At 42.6% G+C, this 17,727-nt stretch overlaps 1 protein-coding gene and 1 long non-coding RNA gene across 5 annotated transcripts; one reads left to right on the top strand and one right to left on the bottom strand.

The window, feature by feature from the left end:
* Window positions 1-1,375: 1,375 nt before the first annotated feature.
* Window positions 1,376-6,054, top strand: LOC127298676 (uncharacterized). Of its 2 annotated transcripts, XR_007850038.2 has the most exons (7): window positions 1,376-1,479; window positions 1,714-1,815; window positions 1,921-1,979; window positions 3,206-3,291; window positions 4,212-4,281; window positions 4,401-5,371; window positions 5,648-6,052. It is a non-coding gene; the product is annotated as an uncharacterized lncRNA (long non-coding RNA). The 2 variants fall into 2 exon arrangements; XR_007850037.2 differs by having other exon boundaries at window positions 3,206-4,281; window positions 5,648-6,054.
* An 8,189-nt stretch (window positions 6,055-14,243) lies between these two features.
* LOC127298677 (BTB/POZ and MATH domain-containing protein 1) lies at window positions 14,244-16,972 on the bottom strand. Of its 3 annotated transcripts, none has more exons than XM_051328514.2 (4): window positions 16,601-16,972; window positions 16,245-16,370; window positions 14,748-16,147; window positions 14,244-14,510 (listed from the first exon to the last, which is right to left on the bottom strand). In XM_051328514.2, the coding sequence occupies exon 3, from the start codon at window positions 15,842-15,844 to the stop codon at window positions 14,762-14,764; it is 1,083 nt and encodes a 360-aa protein (XP_051184474.1). In that variant the 5' UTR covers window positions 15,845-16,147; window positions 16,245-16,370; window positions 16,601-16,972; the 3' UTR covers window positions 14,244-14,510; window positions 14,748-14,761. The 3 variants fall into 3 exon arrangements, with proteins under 3 accessions (XP_051184474.1, XP_051184476.1, XP_051184475.1); XM_051328516.2 differs by having other exon boundaries at window positions 14,748-16,199; window positions 16,281-16,370; XM_051328515.2 differs by having other exon boundaries at window positions 16,281-16,370.
* Between the last annotated feature and the right edge of the window lie 755 nt (window positions 16,973-17,727).

The raw sequence follows: 17,727 nt of genomic DNA, 5'->3' as shown, positions 1-17,727 counted from the left end.
AAAAAGATCTTCAAGGTAAGTTATGCCTTTCTCTCACTTGCTGATTCTCTCTTGCCTTTTCTTTACATATGATCATTGTTTGTGTATGTTTCACTATGTATTCTTGTTTCTGTTGGCACAAAAGCTGCGAGTGTTGCCTACAGCGCATGTGATGGGCCATAATTTTTCGAGATGATGAGTTTTTACATGTAGTCTGTTTAGTTTTCTGGTTGCCTATTTGCAACGCATTTTCCCCAACGATTCAGCTCTTAGAGAGCTTATAGATCTTACAGAGCTTACTTGCCTTGTTGCGGCATGTTATTGCTCTATACTTTCATTTGCAAGAGTTTATATCATGAATTTTGTTACTTTATGAATTTGCAATACGAGGATATATTGGGTTTGACTAATTTTAGTTGTTCATGCAGCTCTGATCAGAACAGATCGAACTTATCAATTTCTTTGGTCTCAATGCAGGGTAGCTAATATGTAGTGTTAAACTTGAAGTTTTCCACGGGGCTTTTCATTGTAAGAAGTGTTTCTGGTGCTATTTGTTTTTGGCGCATGCTTCTTCAGGTTGGTGACTAATTAGTTGTGGTATTTTATCTTCAAATATAGAAGAAATTTCATGGATATAGTATGTATTTTATTCAGGTTTTGCAGTTTCTATGCAAAAGTATGCCCTCAGAATTGCTGCCTTCTACATAGTGTGATTTTGTAAGTGATCTACAACTTGTCCCCCTTATTGTTCAACATAGCACACTCATGATCACAGGTCCTGAAAGATATTTATTATTTATTATTCAAGCAGACCTAGACACCGAGGAGGTGTATGCACAGATGCCTCATCTAAAATTTGTGGTGTTCTCTGAAGTTTTCTATTTATATGTACCAATTGTGTTTCTTTTGGTTTGATCTTTATCAGTATGCAAAAGAACCATTCCGGCTGTCAGAGTTGCATGAAGCCGATGCCACAAATGCAGTTCTTCTATAAGACGCTCACCACGAGTGACACAATCACACATGGAGGTTTCTCCATCCCTCGCTGTGTTGCTCATCTTCCTCTTCTATGAGACAACGCGGATGGTCTCTGAATTGGAGCACACCACTTCTTCTTCCTCTCCATCTTCCTTCTTGAGTTCCTTATGTTATCTTTTCCCTCTGGTGACCTTGTAGATTGTTACTCTGCAAATGGTTCTTTACTTTTCATTTTGGTCAGCTGATTTGTCCATGGTCTCTCACACTGATGGTTATTAATTAAGCTAAGCAAAAGGGGACATCTAGGGATGCGACTGACTACACTAGGACGCCATGTGGTTTATTCTTTGTATCTATAGATTTCATTAATTACGGATAGCAACGGGGATCATTGATCCGTGTTGTTCTTCAAGTTTAGCAATATTTTCTTATTTGAGTTACTATCTTAAGGAATCTGAGCTAATTCAAAGGTTGAAGAGCACCAAAAAAATGATTATGAAACTTGATGATGACATACTAAAGGTTGCTCTGCTTCTTCATGTGATATTTCACATATTACCAGTTATCCTCTGAAGCTATATGCCTTCTGCATCTAATATTTATACTAAGGGTACCTGCACACATAGCTTGCTGAATGTATTAGGAAATAGGACTGCATGTTGTTTTCGAGTCTAATATGATTGCATGACAGAACACTTCGGCTGGACATACTTGGCTCTATCACTAGCACCTTTTGATTTGTTTGTCTTATTTCAGGTTAGCGCTGCAGTGCACAATACTACCACTATTCATTTAAATTGATTTAGTCCAAGATCAAGTGGTGGGAGTCCATTGATGCAACAAACCATAACCTTTCAGGTTATATATAATTATACATTGGTATCTATTTGAGTTATTTGTATTTGCTTTTGTTCTAGTGCTTCTTGCTTAATATTTCTTTATTGTACTCTCCTATACTTACAGGCTGCAACTGGAGAAGTTTACCCCTATGGGATGTCATGTGGTTACACCTCTGATGAAAGGTATCATGTTAATTAGGTGCATGCTTAGATAAACTGCAGCTCTGATGAGTCTCCTAAATTATTCGTTGGTTCACTACTTTTTTGCTTTCTTCCCTGGTTGCACTCCATTTACCATTTGTTCTCTAAATACTTACTATATATTTCTTCCCTTGGTTGTGCTCATGAAATATTTATTATTGGAAATATGGAACCAGAACAATATGTGTATTGCCTTCTGATAGACACATGTGTGTACTTTGCCTATTTGTTCTTTCACCTTTTTTTTTGAAGCTAACTACTGCAGGGGAGAATACCTTTGTGTACATGTCCTTGAACAATATATTAAAGTTTAATTATCTTAAATGCCTTTCCTTTTGCAACACTGCTATTATTTTGCATAAATCATCATTGTACTCAATTTTTTTTTCAACCGGATGTTGAACCCAGAGGTAATTGCACTTCGTTATATTTGACATGTGGGTGACATGGAAGAATCTGTAGATAGGAAAGAAATTACATTTAGAAGTCAATTATGTATTTGCACCAAAAAAGGGAGAATCCTAATGCGTATTTAGCAACCATTTACATCAGCTTGCTTTAAGATTCAGAGTTAGTTACTGAAGAACCAAAATGTAAAACCTGTAAGAAAAAAATCAGAACTTGGAGTGGAAAAGTTACAAATTATCATGGTTTACATGCAAAAAAATGCTATTGGCTGAACCGTTTATTTATAAAAAAAACTCCATATAGATAGATACATCATTTTGTCTTGCTTAGGCTTGAAGCATTTATTTCTGGAATCTTTTATTTTCTTAGTCCGGAAAAAATGATTAATTTACTTGATTTCTTTACTGCCCTGTCTATCTCTTTAGTCTTGGAAATTATTCTTTGTACTTGATTTCTCCATTCCCGCATTTATCCTTGCATAAAAGAACTTTTTATCGGCTCTAAAAGCTCTTCGACTGCACCATCGATGTTCAATTAGACTGTATACCTCACCTGGGAAAATTAGACTGTATACTGCACCATCGATGTTCAATTAGAACTTTTTACCTCACCTTGCTTGGTTCCACTTTGTTATCTGGACCAGTTAATCCACCTTCCGAATCCCATGAACTTGCCCCTTATCGTTGAATCAGATGCCCTGATTTCTTAAAAATGAGCTTTTGTTAATCAGTCAATGGACTTCTTGGCACATCTCATTTGTTTGCATATAATATTTCATAACCTCCTAATTATTTTGATAGATACATAGATATGGAAACACGGCTACAATTTCAGTTTTTTCAACTCGAGTTTCTGGTTGTATCTGCAGCCGGTGTCACTAACTGAGGTTTGTCTGATCATAGCATCCATCTTATTCTTATTCACTACTTAAGAAGAAATAGGACAACAAGAAATAGTACTATAAAATAAGTATGATGGACGTCATGTAAATTTTAACAAGAGTATCAGAGGGTGTTGCCTGCTTCATCTGAGACACGAAGCAGTTCAATAATTGCAAGTTGACTTTTGGGTCTTCCTTTCCTTGACTAAACTTTTATGTTTCTGGTTAACTGAAAGAGATAACTGGTTATGCTTGGCACCATGGTTGCTGGCTCTGGATATCATTAAGCAGTATTCAGCCAGTTCTCTTTAAAGAAAAATTGCCTCGGATGCGATTGCCTATCCTAGGCCCCCACGTGATGTTGATTTTTAATAAATATATTTCACTTGTGAATAGAAAGAGAACACATTGATTTACTTTCTTCTCAAAGTCTAGCACTTCTTTGTGTTCCTTTTTTCTAACTCAAGAGTATGCTTATATGTTTTCCTTCAGTTTTTGGTATTCAGCTATGTATATGTTAATATATTTTGCCTCTAAATGAAGGAAATACACTTCATTTAATCCAGGACTGGAGTGATGCCGACACCATTCTGACGGTCACACTACTGCATCTCGTGGTCGTACTAGGTTTAGTCAAAGTCAAACTTTAGAAAGTTTGACTAAAAATATATATATGAAAATATACTAATATCTAAAATATAAATTGGTACTATTAGAATCACCTTGAAATGTACTCTAATATTATATAATAAATATGTAATCGTGGATGTTGATATTTTTTGTTACATCTTTGGTCAAACTTTAAATTTCTTGACTTTGACTAAAGCCAAAACGAAGGGTAAATAAAAACGGAGGGAGTACATTTTTCATCATTCTCTACTTACTTATTTGATGAATACTTATCATTGTTTTGTATTGAATGACAGGTCATGTGGTATTAAACTATTAATGATGATTAATATTGGATTTTACCAAACGACTACTACAGAAAAAATGGTGAATTATTTTTACCAAATGAATCTGTTTTCCTTTACATTGATGTTGACTCTTCCTGGGATAGATTGTAAGCAGATTGTAAGCACATTTAGGCCACTAATACCTTCCGTCATTCCCAGGGCTTGCTTCTTGTGCGGGCAGGAAAAGTTCTTGTTCTTTCATGAAATGTGCGATGGTGTTCAATGTGTGTGATATTGTATAAATGCAAGCTTGATATAGAATCTCTGCGCGATATGCATGTGAGTATATTTTGGTATGGCTATCTCTACTGAGCCCCTTTTTCCTTGTTCATTGTGCAATCACAAGGCAAAAAACAACCAGTCTAAAGGAATGTAGCATTTAGAAATAAAGCACATTGAAGCTTCCGGTAATTTCCGGCATTTTGATTGCACCTCTGTCTGCACAAAAATTATGAATCACTGATCTGTAGGTGTTTGTCCCTTATTGCCTCCTTCTTACTTTCTACTCAAAGTCTGTATCCTTTTGTGCAATGCCAAATATTTCATGAAATAAAAATGTTTATAGGGCTTTCTACCAAGTATCTGGATCTTACCTTGGTAATGGTCAGGTGCTAATCAACATCTTATAAAGAACTTGCATAGTCTCTTTGCCTTTTTGCTTCTGACCTAAAACTTGCTAAAACCACCCAAGTGTTGAGGAGCTTGCCTTCCATGTGACAAGAAGGTAGCAATTTTTATCCATGACAGTTAAACCACTCTATGCATGTGCCCTGCATCCTTTAGATACTGCTCGCTGTTATGACTAAATAGGTTAATAGTCGCTTGCAGCCATGGATCTTAGACTATGAGTTTGGTTGCTGGTCCTAGCATAGTTGTCCATTATTCTTAGCTACTGCTTATTTATGTTCAGAAAGATTCATTACTCATTGATTAGGCCTGTTGTGTCTTGGCTATACATATTATCCAATGGCTCCTCTTACATTCTCTAGGTGTACTTATTAACTCACAGCTTATCATTGATTTATGTTAATGCTTCACATATCATTTACCAGTTGTTTACCAGTGCGAATTACAGGGCAGCGCAGCAAGCCCGCGCTCTATCTCATTTCGGTTAAAAACTAGAATGTGAGGTGTGTAAATATTCACTATAGCTTTTCCAGCAAAAAAAATCACTACAGCTTGTGATCCAGCTGTATGCCATGGATTCTTTGTTATTTTTCTACTCAATAAATACAGATTATTTACGCATTCTGAGTAGGTTAATGCTCACAAGAACAGTAACTCAGTTTCTCAGATTTCATTTCTTGTGTTTTGATTTGAAAACTCTACTATGTTATTAGGGGAATATTTGGTGAGTGCAGCTGCTGTGCTATTTTTTGAACTAATATTTTCATTATTTCTACTAGGTGGGCATCTTTGAGCTGAAAGAAACTTGATGGTCGAAGTCTTGCCATCAGTATATTCATAAACACAATTACATCCAAAGGTTCAATATGTTCGATGTGTTTGCTCAACTCCTTCTTTGGTTCATTATCTCTACAGCAATATTGAGCCTGGTAATCTACTTGTCAGATAAGAATAGTCTTATAGTTGTTAGATTGCTCGAAATTCTTAACCTTGAACAAAAATGCGCCTATGCACATTGATTGAGCATACATGCTTCCTCGAGGCCAGAATCTTTTTTCCTCAACATTATTATTGAATCAAATGTTGACCTACGAATGTAATTGTCCTCTCTATAGTGTGTCAGTTGTTTTTTCAATGATATACTCTTTGGAATATATAATTGTTTACCTTACGACTTATCTATGAATCCTTGATACCAACTGTAATCTTGTGAAGGTTTGTACATACTTTGCGTGCTTGACTTTAGATCTTTCATACTCATTATTTCTTCTTGGGTTATTCATTTTGTTTTTCTTTAGATTTATTCTTCTTTGTTCTGTTCTTACTCTTTTGGGTCTTCTTACGTTATACAAAATTTGAATTGACGAATCCCACAGTATCGTGCACTAAGGCTCATCCCTAAAACTCCTTCGTTGTTTTTGTTGCTTTTGACTGAATCAATCAATGACTGTTTGTTGCTACTCTGTTTGTAATTTTTTTGTGAGCCACTATGTTTTGTAAGATAAAAAAATATTATTACTTTTCTATCTATACATGAGTCTCACAGGGTCGTGCGCCAAGGCGCACATTAAAATCTAGTATAACTGGAACTTGATCTGCAGCACGCTGCTAGAGGGGAGAGTGAATAGAATGAACCTGGAGGCATTTGCTCCCGTGTGAACTCCAAAGCCTATTGGTCCACGTTAGGGGTGGGCCCAACATGATGGCAGGGTATTTCTTCCATCAAAGTTGAATAACTCATGGGTATATTCATGCAGATACATGGGCCCCACACAGGGGAGATAATTACTCTCGTGACCATCGGTCTCTCCCACCTACCTCTCTCATCCAAGATCTCATCTTTCTCCACCAGGTGTGGCGGAGACGCGGGGGAGGAGCCAAGTACGGCGTGGACGCAGCGGCTCCGTCGGCCAGGTGCAGGCAGTTGAAGGCGCGGACGAGGCGGACTGCTCCGACGCAGCAGCTCCGTCGGCAAGGTGTGGCCAATTGACGGCGCGGACGAGGCGGACTGCTCCGACGCAGCAGCTCCGTCGGCAATGTGCGGCCGATTGACGGCGCGGACGAGGCGGACTGCTCCGACGCAGCAGCTACGTCGGCCAGGTGTAGCCGATTGATGGCGTGAGTGAGGCGGACTCCTCCGACGCAGCAGCTCCGTCGACCACTACGTATCCCATCGTCAGCGATGTCCCGTGCGCGTAGAACCACCGGAGAGTCCGAGCCGAGTCAGAGACGGCAACGAGCACGTGCGGCCCGACCATGGCCGACCCGTCCTGTTTGACGCCCTATGCCACCGACCCGGACGGCGAGATGAAGGAACCCGCTCATGCCGCTAGCTGGTGCTGTTCATCTCCTCGCTGTTGCATCTGTCGTGTCACTGTTGTCCGTCACAGGCCATGCGAGCTAGGAGTGTAGGGGAGCGAGAGAACACGTTCTGTCACCGAGCAGCAGATGCTCAGAGAGAGTCAATGGGAGGGTGGTTGGGAGTAAATTTGATCACTTTTTGTTCTCTCTCCTCTCAGTGGCGGGTCCCATCCTGTGTATTTATAGCTGTATTGTTGATTGTAATAAAAGAATTGATGTTAGGAAATATAATATGTGATCAATTGTGTATGGGAGGGATGCCTCCCAGGAGGTGTCTGTTGGGGAAGAGGTGTCTCCCCAACACACCCCTTCAGCCTGTATATAAGTGGGTCTCCCACATTGCAATAAAACAAGAGAATCATTTGCTCAATTCCTTTGTGTCTCTTCTCTCTATATTACAACACGTTATCAGCACTTCGCTCTCCAACAGAGAAATAGGCAACCTAGTTTCACGAACGAGCACTCGCCGGTCACGCCGCAGGAGCCGAAGAGCGACTCCTTGCCATGGATTGATTAGCACTTACCCTCCTCCATCAAAGAGCAGTCGGCCTCGTCGGAAATACGGCGAACGGAAAAGCAAATCATTCATCGATTATTCACGGGACATGCACGCACCCGTTCACAGGAGAAATCGATCAAGACATTGTCTATTTTGCTTGTCTTCTCATGATCAATCAATCGTCTAAGAACTGATTGGGTTTCCTGTACGGGATACACAGATAATTTCTTCCTGCACAAGACGGTTGCTTCAAACAAAGAGATCTCAGGATTTGATCAACGCGCGGACCAAAGGCACATCGATCCGGCACTAAGCGAAATTATCATCGGCAGTTCACGACAAGAACGACACAGCGTACCGGGGCGGACCAGCACCGAGTGCTGCATCAGCGAACTGCTACTTGGAGTCTCGGACCATTGATCGCACGGCTTCTCCAGCGCACGAACCGCGCGGACGCGGCGCCGAGAGTGATCGTCGGCCCCGTCCTGGCTCTGTCCGGCATGGCCGATTGCTTCTCCTTCATGGCAGCATGGCCACGGCTTTGGCCTGACTCCAAGAGGCGGCTTCAAGCAGCACGCGACCGTCGCCGACCGGCGGCGCGTCCTCCTCCCAAAGAGGCGGGTGACGAGGCAACGCACCAGGCGAGCAAGCGGGCGCGGATACCCTCGGCCCTGTTGCCGCTGCTCCCTGCGGAGACGGCAGCCCCCGACCTCGGCGCCGGTGCGGCTTTGATTCCGCACGGTAATGGCCCCATCAGCGGTGGCCAAAGGCGCCGTCTGTGGCTGCCGGCTCGCTGTGTAGTACTGCCCTCAACGCGGCGGCGAGGCTACCGGCGACGACGGCCAAAACCAATCGAGCGATTGGTAACCGCAAGGAACCTTATCCCTTCGGTTATTTTGCATTTTGATCCTAGATTTCTGTTAGCCACAGAAATGGCCCTGCTCTGTGATAAGCCAAGATGCTTATTAAATATTGCAGGAAGGCCTTCGGATTTTATGCAACCTTGTTTATGTTCCTGTAATTTCTAATGTAGCCTCAAGCTTGTTGGAAATTATAGTAGAGCAATATATAAATTCTCGTTGGACTTAGCAGTTAAGCTATCGAGCTTGCTGCTTTCAGCAGTTTGATCATTAGGTTATTGTTATTTGCGAGGCTTAAGAGCAAATACAGATAAACTATTGTGTCATGCTGAATTGCATTAAAAAAAATTATTATGCACCATTTTACGTGACGTAAAATGACATATGTATTACGTGAGTAATACTGTTGCAAAGCAAATATGCTGAATCCATTATTCAAATAAAATATGGAATTTGCTTGCAAATTTGGAAAACATCAGGTAGCAAAGTGTATGACACTTACGTAACTATGTCAAGTTTATACTTGTTAATTACAAGGTAATTGATAAGTGGCATCTACTACTTAACTGTAGATTATGCACCGTTACCTTGAAGTCTATATTGTGTCATTCATATATAATGACCCCTTCAATTTTGCACACAACTTATGGATTGCATGATGGCAACGAATTTATTTCGTTCACAACTGCGAGGTCTACACCGTCATCTGGTGATTACCTTCAATGTGTTTTAATTAACACAAGGTTGAAAAAGCTCCATAAGAGTGAGGTCTACACTACTTAGTAGTGATTATCTCCATGTGTTTCAAGCAAAAAATGAAGGCAATAGTTATGGCATAGTATCATAGCAACGAAATAATTTTTGTTTAACTATGATGTCTACACATCTCGTGACTACCTTGATGAAGTTTTTCCAAATGCTTCGCAACTTCATAGCATTTGTCATTGGTTGTGACTTTAGTGTCACGCACTCCATCAAATGTGGAACCAAGATATTGGCGACGATAACATCGCCATGTTATGCTCTGAAGAGAATTATGCAAAATACTTGCATAATTTGGTGATTACCTTCCATGGAAACACAACTTATGAGACGCCATCATAGCTACGAATTAATTTTCAGGCACAACTGAGAGGTTTAACACCATTTTATGGTGATTACCTTCATGTGTTATAAATAACATAAGGTTGTGGAGGCTATGATCAATGCGAATGTCCATAAGAGTGAGGCACCACTAGGTGGTTGACTACCTCCATGTGTTTTAAGGAAATTAAAGGTTTGTCCCTTTTGAGGTGACTAACTTTAATTTGAAGATCTACACCACATTATGGTGTTCTTATGGAAGGCTTGACTTATGGGTCACTACGAATCACCATGATCATGATTATGCTCAACCATAGCATTTTCATCCTACTTAATTTACTGATGGTAAATTAACGCATGAACATTCCATGCATCATATGGCTGACCTTTCTTGAAAGGTAATGCGATGAGATGACATTATGTGGGAGTAATCATTTAACATGGGTCCTGGACATTGATGATTTTGTCGACCCGTGGCCATGTCGCCATAGAAACTCCACATGTAGATAATGCCATGGCTATTTATAAGATAGCATAATCGCAAGGACTCGATTCTCAAATTGAGTATTTAAATGGATGGTGAATATCCATTGTCCCTTTTGGGACCCCCTTAATGAGATATATTATAAGCATCACACGAATGACTATTGATTCGTGTTTGGGACTGCAAGTCCGTTAAGGCTTATAAGTCTTTTTGTCTATAAATCAACATTGGGTTGAGATTATATGATAAGGAAATTTCAGATACATATCTGATTGTAAGCCCTTACTGCACTTTACATTCTCCTATGATGGTAAATATAAATATCAGTTTTATTTCAGGGCGAAAATATGATGAACTTCTTATGAAGGATCGTCATGTTTAATTGATGTTATACCATTGCCTGAAATTCATGCTTGCGCTCTTAGTGATATGCAATTTAGTGGTTAAAAACCACGGAGAGTTGAATGTAAAGTGAAGGCAAAATGACAAAAAAAATGGAGTATATATCTCAAAAGGGAATGGATCATTTAAGAGAAATGATCGCAATGACAACTCTCAAGTTTGTCAAAGGGGTGGTAGTACGAAATATCGTACAAATGGTTACCAATATGTCAAATATTGGATTGAATCATACCATCAACTCCTTATCGGAGAAGGCAAAGGAGTTTAATGGGATAAGATTGAAGTTCAACTTCAAAGGAACAACCAGAAATATTCTGGTACTGTAGAAGGAAAATTAAACTCCGCTACAGTGATGATATACTTGTGGATGGTTATTCCCAAGATGTCCTGGAGATCTCGTGTAGTCTCCTGGTTATCCCAAATATCATTAGCCTATAATTGTGCTAATACATGTAGTATAATTCGCAACATTATGTCCCGAGGACATGATAGTTGAGAAAATTGAGTGTATGAATCATTTCATACTCAATTTTGTTGCGTACACAATAATTTTTCCTCCTTTATCAGCATGGTATGGGAAGTTGGAAAAATTATTGAAAATTCTGTTGACCAACACTTGACTGTTGAAAATTCCCAACAATAATAAGATTTTATGTGCACTAGACGTGCCATAGGGGAATTAATTTTAAGGCACTCTCACCTTAAAATTCAGAATGAGCCACACATTACTCTTGAAAGCATTCAAGAATGTATGTGGATTACTCAACCATTGTGTGGGTTATGTTGGTGCTTCGTGGTTGCACATATGCATCTTTAAGATGGTCTTATGTGTGTACCATTCACACAAAACCATGTGAATACTGAATTAAGTGCTCAAATTGACAAATTTAGAGCAGTGTATCCTAACGTGGGATAATGCCATTGGAATGGAATTGTCGTTGAATTTGATTCACGAACATTCAATGGTCATATTCAGTATATTTTATACATACCCACAATGGTTTGGCTAGATCTCTTCTAAAAGAGAGTCAGAGTTGCATGGCCAATGTTACAGAATTGTGATTTGCCGACATTTAGTTGGTGGTAACATGCGGAATCACACGCCGCATGTTTAATACTGCGTCCCCTTGCAGTTGGTACGTGGAAATATGATTTCCCATCTGCGGTAATCGGTTGCATCCGATATCACCACTCCGGCGTATGTCATGGGCCCTCACATATATTTGGGATCTATGTGAGGAATAACTGTGGTATGATTGTTAATCCGTCACATACCTTAACCCTGAAAAGGGAGTTAGGGGCCTATACGCTGATTGCTTTTGCAATAAGGACATTTTCTGGCATTAGGGGGAGATGTGTACCACACGGAATGCCAGGAAATGGCTAAGAAATATCGTTGACATTTGATCCACGTATTTAAGAAACTGAACTAGAGGTTCAGGTTATGAGAAATTTGCATTTTATTGCAAATAATCTGCCAATATATTTACTAGTGACAAAGGTGTCATTTTGACAAAGGTGTCGTTTTTCTTTAGATTTATTCTTCTTTGTTCTGTTCTTACTCTTTTGGGTCTTCTTACGTTATACAAAATTTGAATTGACGAATCCCACAGTATCGTGCACTAAGGCTCATCCCTAAAACTCCTTCGTTGTTTTTGTTGCTTTTGACTGAATCAATCAATGACTGTTTGTTGCTACTCTGTTTGTAATTTTTTTGTGAGCCACTATGTTTTGTAAGATAAAAAAATATTATTACTTTTCTATCTATACATGAGTCTCACAGGGTCGTGCGCCAAGGCGCACATTAAAATCTAGTATAACTGGAACTTGATCTGCAGCACGCTGCTAGAGGGGAGAGTGAATAGAATGAACCTGGAGGCATTTGCTCCCGTGTGAACTCCAAAGCCTATTGGTCCACGTTAGGGGTGGGCCCAACATGATGGCAGGGTATTTCTTCCATCAAAGTTGAATAACTCATGGGTATATTCATGCAGATACATGGGCCCCACATAGGGGAGATAATTACTCTCGTGACCATCGGTCTCTCCCACCTACCTCTCTCATCCAAGATCTCATCTTTCTCCACCAGGTGTGGCGGAGACGCGGGGGAGGAGCCAAGTACGGCGTGGACGCAGCGGCTCCGTCGGCCAGGTGCAGGCAGTTGAAGGCGCGGACGAGGCGGACTGCTCCGACGCAGCAGCTCCGTCGGCAAGGTGTGGCCAATTGACGGCGCGGACGAGGCGGACTGCTCCGACGCAGCAGCTCCGTCGGCAATGTGCGGCCGATTGACGGCGCGGACGAGGCGGACTGCTCCGACGCAGCAGCTACATCGGCCAGGTGTAGCCGATTGATGGCGTGAGTGAGGCGGACTCCTCCGACGCAGCAGCTCCGTCGACCACTACGTATCCCATCGTCAGCGACGTCCCGTGCGCGTAGAACCACCGGAGAGTCCGAGCCGAGTCAGAGACGGCAACGAGCACGTGCGGCCCGACCATGGCCGACCCGTCCTGTTTGACGCCCTATGCCACCGACCCGGACGGCGAGATGAAGGAACCCGCTCATGCCGCTAGCTGGTGCTGTTCATCTCCTCGCCGTTGCATCTGTCGTGTCACTGTTGTCCGTCACAGGCCATGCGAGCTAGGAGTGTAGGGGAGCGAGAGAACACGTTCTGTCACCGAGCAGCAGATGCTCAGAGAGAGTCAATGGGAGGGTGGTTGGGAGTAAATTTGATCACTTTTTGTTCTCTCTCCTCTTAGTGGCGGGTCCCATCCTGTGTATTTATAGCTGTATTGTTGATTGTAATAAAAGAATTGACACTGCTATAGCAGGGTCCACCTATTATTCCCTGGCCAATGGGATGACGAGTTCCACCCGGAGCAAATACCGCCCGGTTCATTCGAGAGTTTTCCGCTAGAGGGTGAGTACTTCCTTGCTCCTGCCTCCGAGTTTCGGAAACTCTGTCGATGGTCCTGCACCTGTCGCCGGAATTCACGATCGGTAGACGACCAGCGGTTTTTCTCTGTTTCCTTGTTGCTTTCGTCGATGTTTGCCAACAACCTGCCGGGTAGCAATGTATACATACGCACGAACAGGCAAGACCACAACGGATTCTAAACGGACACTGAAATACAATGCTACTTGGTACGGCATGATTATGGAGTTCGTTCACGCGAGCTGAGTTAGAAAGAAAAGCTGCTGCTGATTTCGTCTAAGTCATCTCTTCGTGAGCTTGAACTGGGGTACTACTTGTCAAGGGAGACGAGCAGAGTTTATTTTATTTTTTGATTGAAGTGTGTACAAGGAGAAGAATATATGACCGACTAACCCGCAACCACAACATGAAGATGGCTGAAGTACTTCTGCAAATTGATGACATGCGTCAATCTGGAAGCGGGACTGAACTGATGCAGATTGGCATTTGAAGGGTAGGAGATGATCATTGCCACAGGGGAATAATAGAAGGTACAGTACTACGATACTAATTCAACTTTTGTGTGTCTAACAAATGAATGAAGTGCCATAGTTGGTGATTGGTACCAACAGTAATAGAAACGTCCTCTTTAGTTACATTAGTAAATGGGGTTCCCTAGATATTCTGAGATTAGTCAAAGTGAAAAAGAAAAATCATGATGATCCAATTGGCATGACTAATTAAATATACATCTTAGCTTGGCTGAATCTGAAAATAATTCAAGTCAAGGAGCTTGGATTAAAATCGCCGAACAGATACAATAGATATGTCCATCTAACTGCGTAGCAGTTCTAACCAAAACCAAATTTCAGAAAGTTGATGACATGCTCCGAATAATAAAACTAACAGTAGTACAATATATTAATGATAATCCTAAAGGGAATCAGGATTGGCAATGATATATTTGAAGACTAAATGACATCATCTAGCTACAAGCCTACAAGCCACCCATCACCATGCCTTTCTCAACCTGAACTGCCACCTGATAGAAACAAAAAAGAAAGCTCATGTTGTAACTGAATGAGAAAAGACAGTGCAATCATTATATCTATATAAATAAGGAATCTTAAATCATGGAAAGATGCACACAATGCAGCCAAGTTAAGTGTCTTTATAGCAAATGATGAATGCACATCAAACGTCGGCAAGTAAAAACAAACTGCAACCTAGAACATAGATTTCAGAGTATTATCTTCAAGGAGTACAATGAAATACTGACCTTTTTTGCCACTTTTAGAAAGCAAGCTTGGCAATTAGCTCCTTTAGAAGAGAGGGACAGGTTCTAGTTATGTCCTCCAAACCATCAGCTGCTGTTATCGCTTTCAAATTAGCAGGAGTCTTGAGGAAATCAAAGCATACGTCCTTCAATCCACGACAGTTGTGCTGCTCAGCTAGAGTAAGAATAGTAGTCACCGAGCTCATGTTGATATGTTCACACAACTTTTGTTCACATAGCACTTTCAGCCTTTGAAGATCATATCTATCTGCTGCTGCAAGCAAGTGTTGCAGCCACAATGCCTCCTGGGCTTCTCCTTCCTTCTCCATCACATCTACCTCCATCCTAGGCATTGAGTCAGTGTAAATGAAGCTAAGCAAGGCGCTGAACACTTTTGCTTCCATGTCTTCTATATGTATGACACTTGCTATTTTTCCCTCCTTCATGGGGCCAAAGAGCTCTGCCTTGAAGACCATAGACCGAGCCGCAAGCAAGCACCGGTGGGCGACAAACGTCTCACCGCCAACCTTGAATGTCACGTCAGTGCCCTCCTTGGATAGGAGGAGGTTACTCATATGTTGCTGTATGCTAGAGGGCGGTACCTTGATGAACATATCAACAATGGTGGCAACTGTGAGGTCACATCGAATGGTGAAACAGTCGTTCTTTAGATGCTTTGATTTCTCAAGCTCGTCTCTTTTCATGAACTTCTTGTGACCCCAAGGTGAATCAGTGCTGGAGTAGTTTCTTGGCTTTTTTGCACGAATATGTACTGAATCTTGCTTCTCAAGCTCATCGACGAAGCTAAATCTTTTATGCACCTTCAGAGCTGTCGAGATGTTTTTATCAACAAGGACAAGAAAGAGAGATACATAGTCAGAACACCTGGAGCTGTAACCATTAGGATAGTAGCGAATACACCAACAATGGCCTCCTATCATGAAAGGTAGAGAGCTAATCATCGTGCCATTGGGTGCAGCTTCTTTGGTCCGCGAGTAGCCGTTGACCACAAGAAGGTGGTACCCGCTGGGTGTGGCAACGCTGATGGAGTGGCCAATGGCCCTGTCGTCGCCGACGAGAGACACACCGGCAAATGACATGGTAGATGGGCAATGTTTTTAACTGAATCCAACAGGATCAGACTATGTGCCGGATTGCCGAGTGTAGAAGATTAATTAGCTAAGGAGGCTGTCCAATGTGCGCAGGTACCATTACTGAGATATACAACTTCTTCAACCAATTAATTCAAACTGCAGCTTGTAATCTTCAACAGCAAGCATCTCCAATAACAAATCTTTTTGACGAGTCAGTAACAAGTAGTAATCTCAGCAGAGTTGTCGTCACGTGCAAACAGCAATCAACCAACAGTAATATCTATAAATTGTCTGATGTAGCATTGAAGACTGCAAAGGTTACATTATTATGTCACGGGTCAGCAGCAAGAGGAACTCCCAGCTAGCAATCAGCAGCACGCACGAATAAATTCATAGCTAAATTTACCGGATGTGTGCAGATTCAACATAAGAACACGCATACCCTGCTAGCGTTGGATGATAGCGGTCGGGCTGACGTAGCTACCAGTGCCAGAGCTAAGAATCGACAAAGCCCCAGGCCAAGATTAGGATCCTACAATCATATAAAAAATTAGCTCATATTAAGTCATAACAAAAATTGCAGAATCGATACAAATTCTGGAGCTATTTTAGGATGTGATTGTGAAATACAAATAAAAATCTCTATGGTCTGTTAATTTAATGATAAGTTTAAACCAAAATGCATCAATTCAAGCTATAGCAGTTTTTTACCTACATTCAATTGAACTGACAGTCAGAGACGGACTACTGAAGTGACCATACCCTGAAGGATGGAACCGCGCGGAGAGCCAGTGAGGGGCAGGCGATGCAGCGGCGGAGCGACCTGCTAGGACGAAGCGTCGATGGCCGATGTGTGATGAATCGCGGCAGTGAGGCGGGGGGAGATCGGCCAGCAAGAAGCGGCACAGCCGCCCAACGAGTTCTACGAGGTACCGAGACAGCTAGCTTGCGGGCGGCGGCGGAGCAAGCTCCAGCAAGCGTGGGCGTGGCTATACCGGTAGGCGGCTACGCGGCGAGCTCGAGGAGGCGGCGGCGCTAGTTCCACTAGCGAGTAGCGAGTTAGGGTTCTTCGAGCGAGGCAACGAGAACTTTTCTACTGTATTTTCTTTTCGGTCATGGATTTGTTCGAAACCCGCATTCCTTTGGTGCTCAGAGCATCTCCACTCGTCTCCCCGACGAGGCCCCCGAGCAAAGTTTTTCCCATCTGAACGGCGAAATTCGGTCTAGTCGCGCCTTCGGTTTCTCGTTTTCGTCCGGATTTGGCCCTTCATCCATCCGGCGAGCCCACGTCATCCTCGGTCCCCCGGGGCGCGCTCGGGGACTCCGGACGAGTGAAAAGCGGGGAAGGGCCCGATCTTTCGGCGACTTGACACACGAACCCCACCGCCACCTCGCTCAAAATCTCCCCCACCCCTCGTATCTCTCTCGCCGCCGGCACCACCCCGCCGGCTTGTTGCCCAAATTCCGCCGTCCCTCCTTCTCCACCTGCCTATATTCCGCCGTCTTTCGACGAAGGCCTATCTGGCTGCTCCTCCGCCGGCCTGTTTTCCGACTTTAGCCTACTCCTCGTCGCTCGCGGCTCGGGTTGCCTCGACCACGCCCGTCAGGTGTTCGTCCATTTGCCTCACCGGCCATGGACTCGGACGAAGAGGAGGAGCAGATGTTCGTCGAGCTTATGCGAGAAGAGATGGCAGCCGCCGCCCAAGACGAGGAGCACATGATGATCCTCGGTTGCTTGTCAAGCATGTACGCCGGTCTGGCAACTGGTCGACGTGGTGGGTCGGTACCAGGTCGCCGGAAGTGCAAGCCGAGACAACGAATGGAGGGCTACTGCATGTTGTACGCCGACTACTTCGCCGACAATCCATTGCACGGTGAGAGTGTTTTTC

This window comes from Lolium perenne, chromosome 5, assembly GCF_019359855.2.
Source record: "Lolium perenne isolate Kyuss_39 chromosome 5, Kyuss_2.0, whole genome shotgun sequence".
NCBI classification, from domain to species: domain Eukaryota; kingdom Viridiplantae; phylum Streptophyta; class Magnoliopsida; order Poales; family Poaceae; genus Lolium; species Lolium perenne.
This window is presented reverse-complemented; position numbering and strand designations above follow the sequence as displayed.

What these genes read in the sequence shown, in the direction of transcription:
- LOC127298677 (XM_051328514.2), bottom strand. Translation starts at nt 15,844, where the DNA reads ATGTCATTTGCCGGTGTGTCTCTCGTCGGCGACGACAGGGCCATTGGC.